The sequence below is a fragment of the Gopherus evgoodei genome, chromosome 3 (genome assembly GCF_007399415.2).
Source record: "Gopherus evgoodei ecotype Sinaloan lineage chromosome 3, rGopEvg1_v1.p, whole genome shotgun sequence".
NCBI classification, from domain to species: Eukaryota; Metazoa; Chordata; order Testudines; family Testudinidae; genus Gopherus; species Gopherus evgoodei.
Genome location: NC_044324.1, coordinates 208,155,245 through 208,168,461, shown reverse-complemented (window position 1 = coordinate 208,168,461; position 13,217 = coordinate 208,155,245). Strand labels below are relative to the sequence as shown.

Here is a 13,217-nt window from a genome sequence, read left to right as displayed (position 1 = left end):
GGTGAGGTAATACCTTTTATTGGACCAACTTCTGTTGGTAAGAAAGAGAAGCTTTTGAGTTTGCACACAGCTCTTCTTCAGGTTTGGGAAACTACTCAAAGTGTAATAAGTACAAGGTGGAACAGATTGTTTAGTAAACACAAGAGACCATTCAAGGTGAAGTGGCCCATTAACACCCTTCAAGTAGGGAGGGGAGAGGGCAGTTGAAGGGGCTTATTAGTTGGTTATAGATTGTTGTAATAAGCTATAAATCCAATGTTTCTATTCAGTCCATGATTTTTTTAGTGTCTAGCAAAGTTATGAATTTAAGCTCCCAGATTTCTTTCAGGATGGGGTCCCCATTGAGTATGGGTTGTAGTTGTTTGATGATACCCTGTATAGATTCCAGTGTGCGGTGATAGTTAACAAGTAGAGGGGTGCGATCAGAGAGGGTTTTATTTCCATACTGAAGCAGGTTCTCTTGGGGGTTTTGGGTGGCCTGTTCCATGATGTGATCTACTTCTATGGTGGAGTGTCAGAAATCTTTCCTGAACCCCCTCTTGTGGCCTTCAAACAACTTCCCAACCTCTCTATGTTCCTCATCAGCTGCAAGCTCTCCACAGACCAGAACAAACCAACTCAGTGTTGCTAGAACAATAGATGCAAAACCTGCAGATGTATCTCCACTGTTACAATGATCAATACCCCACTGCAACACACCTTTCTTCTTTGAGTGCCTGCTCATGTCCATTCCACGTTAAGTGCTCCCAGTCCCTCTGACCCCATTAGGTCAGCCACCAGCTTCGTCGTCTTCTAGCAAGAGAGAGCATGGTGCTCCAAGCTCCTTCCTTGCACCAGGCCCTCTGGCTCCTAGAGGCAAGCCCACTCTTCTGTCCTCTATGAGGTCATCCCCAGCCCACCACCAGTCACTGGATCCTCAGTACTGATTGGAGGCAGCGAGAGATATTGTTTCCCATGGACACCTAGGGAGGATTCTTAATCCGAGTCCGATGCAGAGCCCTGTGTTCAACCTAAGGGCCCCCCTTCGTACATGCCGCCAGACCTCAGTACAGGTCCCCCCCGCTGGTATCTGGCAAGAACAACAGTGGCCATTCTGGAGTCTTTGGTGTTTTCCCCCAGTACCAGGTCCATCTTCCCACCGTTTCTACTCAGATACTTCTGAGAGGTGGACTCCCACTTCTCCACATCCAGCACCAGAACCCAATTCCATACCAACCTCCATACCGATTTATAGCACATGGCTCTTATGGAAGTTGTTCAGGCTGAAGAAGAGGAAGAAGTCTCTCCTCCAGTACAGGCCTCTTCCTTTTCCTCCCCAGATGAGGCTATCTCCAGGCTGAGCAGCTTGCTTCCCCAAGATGACTTTAGTGTTCATCAGGAGCTTCTGATGTGGATAGCAGCTAACTTGGGGCTTGAGATTGAGGAGCTCAAAGAATCACCTCATAGCCTTGTTGACATTCTGGCTGCCGCAGCTTCATCTAAAGTGGCGGTACCCATTAATGAGGCAGTAATTGGTCCAGTCAGAGCCCTGTGACGGACTTCATCTTCTCTGTTCCCCCACCCCTCCACTTTGAACAGGGCAGAGAACAAATATTATGTGCCAGCCAGTGAGTATGAGTATCTGTACTCTGACCCCACTCTGGGCCGCTTGTTATATCAACGGCTAACTAAAGGGACAGGTGGCTGTTGAGTGCTACCCTGAAACGGGAGGACACACAGAAACTTGATCTGTTTGGGAGGAAAGTTTATTCAACAGGTGGTCTACAACTGCATATCTTAAACCAGCAAGCTACTACAATTTGTGGCACTCCCTGTCCAAATTTATGGACTTCAGGCCCCAAGACTGAGGGCAAGAATTCTCAGCCCTCTTAGAAAAGAGAAAGAAAGAGAGAATGTTGCCAGAGCACCTCTCCAAGCAGCACTGGACACAGCAAATGAGGTGGCCAGGACAAAAGCCTCCTCTGTCACCATGAGATGATGCTCTTGGCTTCAGTCTTCGAGACTCCCTCAGGAGGTCCAGTCTATCCAATGGACCCCCATTTTGAAGGCTCCCTCCTCACTATTTTCAGAGCAGATGGACACAAGACTATGTAGCCTGAAGGATTCAAAGTCTACCCTTAGGATCCTAGGCTTCTATGCTTCATCTACGTCAAGAAAGCACTTAAGGCCTCAACAGCTGCCATGCTTCTTGGCTCTGTCTTTGAGACAGGACCCTTATAAGAGAAAAAGGAGAGGTTATAAGCACCGTCAACTGCTTCCGTTCACCTAAGCCTTTCTGCTGGGGTCTCACAGGTACTTTGGTGGACCCAAGCAGGCCTTCTCACTAGCAACTCCTTGTCCACGAGGTACAGACCCTCCTACGGATGGGGGCCGTGGAGGAGGTACCTTGAAATTTGAGAGGGAAGGGGTTTTACTCTCATTATTTCCTAATCCCAAAGGGGGCCTTTGTCTGATCCTGGACCTGCGTCATCTCAACAGATCATCTCAACAATGCCTCCATCTTTCCCTCTCTGGCTCCAGGGGACTGTGCACTGCCCTTGACTTGGACACTTACTTTCACATTTCTGTCTTCCATGGCCACAGAAGAATTCTCAGATTTATTGTAAACCAAACTCATGCTCAATTCACCGCTCTTCTCTTCTGCCTGTTCACTGTCCCTTGGGTTTTCATGAAGTGCATGGCAGTGGTAACTGCCTTCCTGAAGCAGCAAGGCATTCAGGTCTACCCGTACCTTGATGACTAAGTAATCCAGGGTCATACAGAGGCTTGAGTGAAAAACAGCATCAGCCCTGGTCCAAGCCACCTTTTGAGTGCTGGGCTTATTTGTAAATGAGCAAAAATTAACTCTTCTTCCAGTTCCGATAACAGAATTTGTTGGGGCAGTGCTCGACTCGACTCAAGCTAGAGCCTTTCTTCCGGAGGCCCGATTACAGACTACGTTGGACCTGATATGCAAGGTCATCGTCCACCCAATCAGGACAGCCTGGGTTTGCCACAAGCTACTGGGACACATGACCGTGTGCAAATACATGGTCCGGCATGCAGCACTACACTACAGGCCCCTGCAGACATGGCTAGCTTTAGTTTATTCCCCAAACAGATACTACTTGGGCTGCTTGGTGCTTACTGTTCAAACCCTGGTCCTCACCTCTCTCAACTGGTGGAAGGATCCACAGTTTGTGATGGTGGGAGTCCCCTTTGTTGCACCCCAACCATCAGTGTCCCTAGCCATGGACACACCAGACCTAGGTTGGGGAGCCCACCGTGACAGCCTCAGGACTCAAGGCCTGTGGTCTCAGGAAGAAATCTTCCTGCACATAAACATCAGGGAGCTCAGAGCGATCCACTTAGCTTGCCGAGTGTTCTTTTCCCGGATCACAGGCAAGGTCATGCAAGTTCTGATGGACAACACTGTGGCCATGTTCTACATCAATAAGTAGGGAGGAGCTCATTCCTCCTCTGTGTGTCAGGAGGCCATCCGTCTATGGGACTTCTGCATGAAGTACTCCATCCACCTTGAGGCTTCCCATCTTCTGGGACCTTGGAATGCACTGGCGGATCACCTCAGTAGATCCTTCTCCTGTCACCATGAGTGGTCCCTTCCCCAGAGGTCACCAGGTTTATCTTCCAAAGGTGGGTGTCTCCCCAACCTATGTCTGGCGTGGAGGTGGACCTCCTTTGTGACAAAGCAGAACAGGAAATGTCAGCAGTTTTGCTCATTGAGAGGGCACAGCCCAGGCTTCCTCTCAGATGTCATCCTGCTTCCTTGAACAGAACTTCTGTTCTATGCATTCACCTGGTTCATCTGGTTCACAAGATCCTTCTGAAAATCAAACTGGACAAGGCAAGAGTTACTCTTATAGGCTCTGTGTGGCTACGCCAACACTGATTCGGCATGCTGCTATATCTATCAGTAGAAAACTCACTTCTGCTCTCACTCTGCCCCGACCTGATCTCTCAAGACCACAGTTGGTTACTCCACCCAAACCTCATCTCCCTTCACCTAACTGCATGAATGTTACATGGCTGAACCCAGAGGAGCAGGCCTGTTTGGAACAAGTTCGACCGGTCTTGCTGGGTAGTAAGAAGCCATCCATTAGGGCTACCTGCCTCGCCAAATGGAAGTGTTTCTCAATATGGGTATCTCAGTGAGACCTATTTCTGACTCAGTCCTCCCTTCAGTCTATTCTGGATTATTTGTTCCATCTTAAGCAATAGAGTCTAGCCCTCGTGTCTGTCAGGGTGCATTTAGCAACAATTTTGGCCTTCCCACCCAGAGGTGAACTGCAGATTAGTGTTCTCTCATGAAATGACAGTCCACTTTCTTAAAAGGCTGTCATTTATCCTCAGGACCGCAAGCTGACCCCCCACATGGGATTTAATTCTGGTTCCGTTGAGGCTCACAGGTTCTCCCTTTGAACCGCTGGCATCGTGCCCTCTAAAATCAAAGCCCTTACATCAGAGCTACTATACACTGTGTTCCTCAAGGACAAGATCCAACTGCGACCCCACCTGGTCTTCCTGCCAAAGGTGGTTTTGCAGTTCCATAGCAACCAGGCCATTTTCCTGGCATTCTTCTGTCTAAAGCCTCTCAAGAATTCAGAAGAGCAGCAGCATCACTCATTGGATATTAGGCATGCCCTCGTCTTCTGCATTGAGAGGACTAAACCTTTTCACAGATCCAGGCAACTCTTTGTGACAGTAGCGGAAAGGACAAAAGGCCTACCAGCCTCAGCCCAGAGACTCTCATCCTGGATAACCTCCTCTGTTTGGGCATGCTGTGAGCAGGCAGAGGTCCCACCTCCAGCCATCGTGATCGCTTACTCCATGAGAGCTCAGGCCTCTTCAGCAGCATTCCTCATGAAGGTTCCAATCCAAGACATCTGCTGCAACCTGGTCATGAGTGCATAGCTTCTCATCCCACTATGCCATCACTCAACAGGCTCAAGACAATGCCAGGTTCGAGAGAGCTGCGTTGTAGTTCGCATGTCCATGAATTCTGAACCCACCTCCTTGTGTACTGCTTGTGAGCCATCTAATATGGAATGGACACAAGCAAACACTCGAAGAAGAAAAAAAATGTTTACTAACCTTTCCATAACTGTTCTTCAGGATGTGTTGCTTATGTCCATTCCACAACACACTTTCCTGCCCCACTGTTGGAGTTGGTTGGCAAGAAAGAACTGAGATGGCGTGGGGCCGGCAGCACCCTTATGCCAGCGCATAAGCACATGACACCAGAAGGCACTAGAGCCAGCCTGACGGATACCACTGAGGGGAAAAATCTCTGGCAACAGTGCATGTGGTGCACGTGCACCTTTTGTAGAATGGACATGAGCAACACAACTCGAACAATAGTTACGGAAAGATTAGTAACTGTTCTTTCAAGATCTGTGAGACCTACACATGCTTATCACTATGTGTGGTATACCTCATCCAGTGCACTAGATGCCACAATAGCAACTATGTGGGTGAAACCAGACAATCATTACACTCTTGGATGATCTCACACAGAAAAATGATACAAGACAAAAATACCCTATCACCTGTGAATGAAGCACTTTTCACAAAGTGATCACTCTGTCTGACCCATCAGTCCTCCTCCTCAAAGGAAACCTGCACAACACTGTCAGAAGACAAGCCTGGGAGCTTAAATTCATAACTTTGCTAGACACTAAAAATCATGGACTGAACAGAGAGACTGGATTTCTGACTTATTACAGTCTGTAACCCACTAGCAATGTCCTGCCCAGCAGCCTCTCTCCGCTTCCTTTTCCCCCTCTTCCTGGAAGTGTGTTAACCGGCCACCTCACCTTGACTGGTCCCTTGAAATATGTTAACTACTTACGCTAAATAATCTCTTCCACTTTGTATTTAGCTGTGACAATTGAGTACATTTCCCAGACCTGAAGAAGAGCTCTGTTTTAGCTCGAAAAATTGTTTTCCCAACAGAAGTTGGTCCAATAAAAGATATTACCTCACCCACCTTTTCTTTCTAATGTCCTGGGACTGATATGGCTACAGCAACTCTGCGTACTGATAGGTCCTCTCATTTGCATGAATGGGCAACCGCTTTGTAAGAATTTATTGTTGCTTATTGGAGTGAAATAAATCACTTCCTGAAGTTTATAAAAAAACAGAATGATTGTGTAAAATCCAATTATTACAAGAAGCTACTGGTGGGTACAAAGAATCAAAGCATGTAGTTGTTGCCCCAACATGCAACATAATGCTACTAAATATTTGTCCAATAAAGGTAGCAAAGATGTATTATTTCGATCACCTAATAATCACAGTAGATGTAAACTTTTCTTTTAAGCTGCTATAACTCTTTAAAGAACTTCCTTTTTATTTTGACACTAATTTTTGTTTATTTTTCCCTCCCCAGGTAATGTTTGAGACATATCAGTTTTCTGGGGTATATGTAGCCATTCAAGCTGTTCTTACTTTGTATGCCCAAGGTAGGTAAAAGTTATAACTTAGCACGTTGAATCTCTAAATGCATTACTTTGCTGAAGTCTTAATATGGTATTAATAAGACTGACGATTAATTGCAATTAACTCAAAAAATTAATTGGCAGCCCCAGCTATTAATAAGGAAAAGATCTTGGTCCCACTTCACCAGTAGCATAACTTAGCCCAGCTGACTGGATCTTCATCAAGAGTTTTGGGTTGGTGAGCATCAGCATTAGTACTTCTCACGGTCCGTAGCTTATTCTGCCTTTCCCCATAAAAATAACACCGTGGATTCTTGTTTGTAAATGCTAAAACCTGGTAATATAGAACATGACTTTGCTTGTATCTCAGATGTTTAAAATGTCATTTTCAGAAAGTCTTTAGCATGTTTTCAGTTTTCAAGAAAAGGTTCCATCAGGTCCTTTAAACTTTGATTTTATTTTATGGAAGCAAAATTACATTGCCTCAAGTCGATGCCTAAAAGTTGTGAAACCATTAAGATGACTCTGCTTTATTTCTGGGGCAAGAGAAGGAAGTAGACTTCTCTGCTATGGACAAGTTGGAATAAGTCACAATCTGAGTTTGAGCGTTAAGAGACTGGAGATGAAAAACTGGCCATGTTGAAACCAATGAGTGTTTGCTATTGACTGCAGTGGGGCTTGGATTTCACCCTAGGACTTGAAAGAGAGTTAATTCCAAGCATATGTGTATGATAACATGACTCCTTACACCTTTTATTAGTAGCATGGTGAAATTACCTTTAAATGGTAGAATGTGCACAGCCTTTTTGCAATAACATCTGTTATCACAGCTTTTATGTCAAGAATAGTATAAATTTGCTCTGCCACACTACATGTTAAGCTCAGGATATTAACAATTGAACATGCTTATATTTACAAATTGAAGTGCTAGCTGAAAAACCGTTGAAGCAATTTTTTTCAGTACCAGCTGTGGGTTTTTTTTTCTTAGAATAAGAGAAAAACAAACCATCTGCAACAATTCAGAACTTATAGAAGATGACACTAAAATTCAGCTGACACATTTATGACACTTGAGTTAAGATATTGCCCAAACTTCTCTTAAATCCCCTCTTTTATTGGGTTCATAGCTGAACAATAAAAATTCTTTCCAGGCTGAAATTTGGCGCGCACATATTTTCACTGGGAGGGATTTTTCTTTTGGTAATTTATATTCCTTCTAGACATGAGGGAAGTGTCTTCATTCCCACTGCAGGGTAGATGATAAACCTCTCTATTCCCGATCAAGGGCCTGCATCCCAAGCCGCTGTCATAACTTCAGGCTCTTGGACAGGACTCCAGAGGGCAGAGTGGGCTGCAGACCTCCTTCCCACTCTCAACTTCAAGGGCTGCCTGAGAGTCTCTATTGACACCGCCTAAAGTCACGCTCATATGTCATGGCCTGATTTCTTTCTCAGTGGTGCTGAGCACTTGCAATGCTCACTGATGTCAAAGAGTTTGGAAATTTAGCCTATAATTCTACACGTGCCTACATTTCATAGCATGTGATTTTTGAGACAATTCCTATGTAAATAGTAAGTTACAAAATGTAACCTATAGAACACTTTGATGTATAGACTGTCAGCAAAATGAATGCTTCGGACAGGATGTGTGAGACTTCTAAGTATTTAATGTATCCAGTTTGCAAAGGGTTAATTCTGGATGACACATACATACCCATGAATGCTATTAGCAGAAGTGAAAATACTTGTGTACCTTTAATATGTCATGTGTTCCTAGGAATTGCAGTGCACATGATATGCAACTTCAGTCATTGCTTTAGAGATCTTTGTAATGCCCAATCAAACGGGATATTTGCCTTCAAATTCAAAATTAATAAGTGTTATTGACCACATTATGTATGTAGCTACTGTTAAAACTATGTCCCCAGAAACTAGCTACTGCTTTTACCTGGTATTTTGCATATCTATTTACTCCTGAGGGAATTCTGTGCCAAAAAATTAAACATTCTGCACATGATCTTTTAAATTCTGCAAATTTTATTTGTCAGTAAATAAATATGGAGGTGCCAGCATGCCGGAGGAGCACAGGCCTCTGGCTGCACAGAGGTGCGTGATAACCCTGCTACCTCTTCTCCCCGTTCTCCCCCAGGACATGGACTCAGCAGTGAGGCTGCACCCAACCCTGACACAGTGCAAGGGCTGGGCCTGCCCCAGAAACATCCCTGGGCCCTGGCCCTCTGCGCCAGGCGCACCAAGTGTGGAAGGGCTTAGTGTGGGGCAATCCAAGTGTGGGGTGAGAGGGTTCTCTGTGGGGCATTCTGGGCGTGGGCAGCTCAGTGAAATCTCCTGGGGGATCTGGATGCATAGGGACTCATTGGGGGGTGCAAGGCTGCAGAGAAATCCAGGTGGTTGAGACTCAGCATGGGGATCTGGGTGTGGGGGAATGGGTCTCAGCAGGGGAGGGTTGGGGTGTGGGAGGGATTCAGCTGGGGGTGAGTCTAAGTGCTGGGAGAATGGGGGTTGGTGGGGCAGAGGTCCAGGTGCAGCCATTTCTCACTGCCCCATCCCCTACTGTCTCCTCCTCCATCCCCTACTGTCTCCTCCTCCTGTCTCGTTCAGCTCACTCCCACATACCCCTACCCCATTCCCCATCACCTTCTCTTCCCCCTGCCCTACCGTGGGCATTTATCTTTGTACAGAAAACAGGATAGTGACCATGCATAGCGCCCAGCACACGTAGAAAGGGAAGACGACCGCAGCGTCCGACTTCAGAGTCAGCAAGCCGAAACAGCCACCCTCCCGCACTTGGCAGGAGAGAAGCTGCTCCGCCCCACCTGCTTTACTCCCCACCCAGGCCTGGCTTGTGGGGAGAGGGGCTGAGCGAGCTGGAAACGTGCCGGGGGAGGGGAGGCGCAGCATGGGAATGACTGAGACCTCCCTCTCTCTGGCAGTCCAAGCAGAACAAGTCCTGGGTAGCTTGGCAATCACAGAAATGGGGGTGGGAATGGCACATGACCCTGCATGCTCCCCCACACCTTGCCTCTGAGGGGGTAATGTCTGCTCCTGCCCTCCCCAAACTATGTGCATGGGCATCCCCCTCCCCCCAGTGATATACCTTTCTGCCAGCTGCTCTGGGCACCGAAAATGACGAGCCTGCACTGCTGGGAGTTTGCTTCCCCTTCAGAAAGTCATTTTTTCTGAGGGGAAGCAAAGAAATAATCAGGGGACATGAATTCTGCGTGCACAAAGTGGCACAGAATTCCTCCAGGAGTAATTTATTGTATTTTTAAAAGGACGATCCTTATCCATCAAAATTAAACATTCCACAACAGTCTTTTTATAGTTAGTCTCCTGTGATTGACTAGTTCTTTCCTTGCTGTGGTGATAACATTGTTCTACCTTATATTACTCTGCAAGAATGTTCCATTTATAAACTGGTTGGCAGATACTCCAATTCACTAATATACATGAGGCTCTGTTATGACAAATGTATGTGTCCATAAGTAACCAAATCAGTCTAATATCTTCAGCCTCATTCCTGATGAAGAATTAATAGTTTGAAAATTCGCTATTTAAAGTGAATTATGAAATTCAGCCTCTCGTCATAAATTCCAAAACCCAGAATCCTGTTTAAAACCTCATTAAAGTGGTATTGTCAGATTAAAAATCTGATATTTAAATGTATTTATTTGCTTGTGGTAACACATCAGAAACTAAAGCTAAAGATTCTACTTAAGCTCTGTAGCACAGACATAGCCTATGCTAGCATAGCCCCCAGTATAGTTGCAGTCTACATCGACAGAGTTTTTCTGCCAGGTAGGAACACCATCTCCCCAAATGACAGGAGCATTCCTCTGTTGAGTTAGCAGTGTCTACACTGGAGAGTTTGTTGGCATAATATGTCAGTCAGTCGGTGTAGGTTTTTTCACAGCCCTGACCTACTTAGCTATGTTGATATAGGTTTTAAGTATAGATCAAGCCTTACTTTTCATCATTAACTCTAACTAGTTGCTTTCCGTATTTTGCTTACGTGACCAATTCAAGGCTGTTTCACTTTCTGGATGTTATAAATTATCACGATAATGTGTTTCTCGTAACTTGACTAAACCAAAAAACTCCCAACTTCTCACAGGAATTAGACTTCCTAAGGGTCTGGCAAACCCCTTTCAAAACCCAAATTAATCTGAGACTGTCCTTGGAAAAAACAAACTTAGAATGGCCAATTTATTGGCTCTGCTGTAATTTTAAGTGGCTTTTGTTTACATCCTACAAAATATGAAATTACAGAAGCCTCAAGTCATGCACTCCAGTGCCAACCAACCCAAAAGCCATACAATTCTGCTCAGTTATTCAAATAAAGTAAATTACGTGTGACATGAATGAGATCTCCAGGTGTTCAGCATCTTTGAAAATGAGGCTAATCTGTTTGCACATTAATACAGAAAACAGGAATTTTATGTCCCAACCAGCATTTAACCAGTTTAAATATTCTCCGTTTAATTGGAACATGGTTTATTGGGATGTCAGGATATGAGAAAAACTTCCATATGATGGGGCTGCAGTCAGTTAAGAAGGGTTAGTGGCATTTTTTAAAAGATTAGGGTGGAGGAGTTCATCTCTGTTCATACAGAATTTTGCAAGTAAAGCTTAAAACAAATCGTTGAAATGAAGTGGAGAACTTAATTTTACTACAATATTTTATTTAAAAATGTGATCAGACTTTCCTCAGAAGGGGAAAGGGCTCTCTTAATTAGGACAGTTACTTCATCAGGGCAGTAGGCTGGCCATCCGGTTGGTCCCGTTAGGAGGGCCCTAATGTACTGTGATGTATCATTGTCTGGATCTGCTTTTAGATGTAATATTATTGTTCTTTCTTAGGCTTATTGACTGGTGTTGTTGTGGACTCTGGAGATGGTGTAACTCACATTTGCCCAGTCTATGAAGGTTTCTCTCTTCCTCATCTTACCAGACGACTAGACATTGCTGGGAGGGATATTACCAGATACCTCATCAAGGTAGGTTAAAAAAACTTTTCTTGGAGCTACAATCCCTGTCCTAGTGATAGGCTGTTATGTGGCCTCTATCCAAGTTCAAATCAGTTGAAACCTAGAAAGTGGAAAGCTTGCTAGTAGTGGAGAAATCTGTCCTCTTTCCTCTCAGTCGGGGGGGGGGAATGGGGGATTATTCTTGTATGCTTTTCCCCAGGATGCCTTAAAGCAGGATCCTGTACGTGGTATGGAATTTGCTGTGGGATCTATTCCTTACTGCAGAATGGTGCTTCAGAATCCATTTTTAGAAATACATTTCTAGTCCTTATGGGTTGCAGGAAGAACCTTCCAACTACGCCAGTCTCTCCAAACAACCTTAAACTGCTGCTCTGCGGTGTGTGAACTGCCCATTTATCTCAGTGCCGTGATACCTGTGAAACCTAAGAGCAGTAATATTTAAATTGGCTGTCTATTTCGCTGCTTATTATTTCGGCTGAAACTTCTCAGCTGAAGTGATTATTTCACAGTTACAAACTGCCTCCCATATTCCAAAAGCCACAGCCACCAGCCCACCCCTAAACACAAGCTCCTCTGATAATCCGGTGAATATTAAAAATGGCAAATGTGGGGATGAGTTGAATTCAATATCAAAACACACCACCAGGACTACTGTATTCCTACATAAATGTTAATATTTCATTTGTTAAATCCCCCTTTTTAAAAATTAAATTCAGCTGCTTGCAGCATGCATGGAATTTTAAAACCCAGGATTTCTGTGCTGCAGAGCCCAGAGCCTTGCCCAATGGTGTTCTGGAAAGAATAGATGGGGGGGCGGCCTCAGCAGTTCTAATATTTTGCATTTTTGGGGCTTGCTTTGCAGTGTGGATAGTGGGTGGTGCTTCCTCTCCTCTGGTCCTTCCCTGTCTGACCAATGCCATCAGAAACCAAAGATTTGGAGGACCCCCTTAGACAAGGCCCTCCTGGTCATTGCTTCCATTTCCAAAATGCTGGGCTTGAGATGTGCTGCACCAAATTCTGCCTCATCTCCCTCTAAAAACATTCATACTAGACTGAGTTATACTCTAAGGGTATGTCTTCACTACCGGCTGGATCAGCGGGCAGCGATCGATCTATCGTGTCTAGTCTAGATGCGATAAATCGATCCCCAAGTGCTCTCCAGTTGACTCCTGTACTCCATGTCAGCAAGAGGCACAGGCAGAGTCGAAGGGGGAGCGTCGTCAGTTGATTCACCGTAGTGATACTGCGGTAAGTAGATCTAAGTATGTCGACTTCAGCTATGTTATTTACGTAGCTGAAGTTGCGTAACTTAGATCGATCCCCCCAGTGTCGATCAAGTCTAAGAGTCAGACTTCAAAAGGGAGCTGTGAGTATGTGTGACTTGTGTACCAATGAACCAGAAGGTGTAAGTATATACCTGCACAGGAGTCTAAGTAGGTAAGTAACTTATACTCCGTAATACATTATTTCTGAATTTGGTCCCACCTGATGTGGGGGAAATCCATTTGGAGAGGTTCCTATAGTGAGTTTCAGTTAATGGTTACATTGACTGCATACCTGAAAGGATTTCACATATTATGTTTAGTAAAACTGTTAATCAATTTCACAACATCTTTGACTGGCATATCAAAAACTAACGTAGCCTGGGATTTAGCCACTCAAATTGATGAAGAATACATTCTGTGCATGTGAATCTTCAGAGTTAGATTTCAGAGTGATAGCCATGTTAGTCTGTATCAACAAAAAAAAAAATATGCCCAAATAAATGTGTTAGT

At 44.8% G+C, this 13,217-nt stretch overlaps 1 protein-coding gene across 2 annotated transcripts in view; it reads left to right on the top strand.

Annotated features, from left to right (window-relative positions):
* Nucleotides 1-13,217, top strand: part of ACTR2 (actin related protein 2) — a 49,672-nt gene that overhangs the window by 30,023 nt on the left and 6,432 nt on the right. For both annotated transcript variants that reach the window (XM_030557891.1, XM_030557890.1), the window contains 2 exons: nt 6,389-6,461; nt 11,315-11,451. In XM_030557891.1, coding sequence (XP_030413751.1) covers nt 6,389-6,461; nt 11,315-11,451 — 210 coding nt within the window. The remainder of the gene's footprint in view (nt 1-6,388; nt 6,462-11,314; nt 11,452-13,217) is intronic.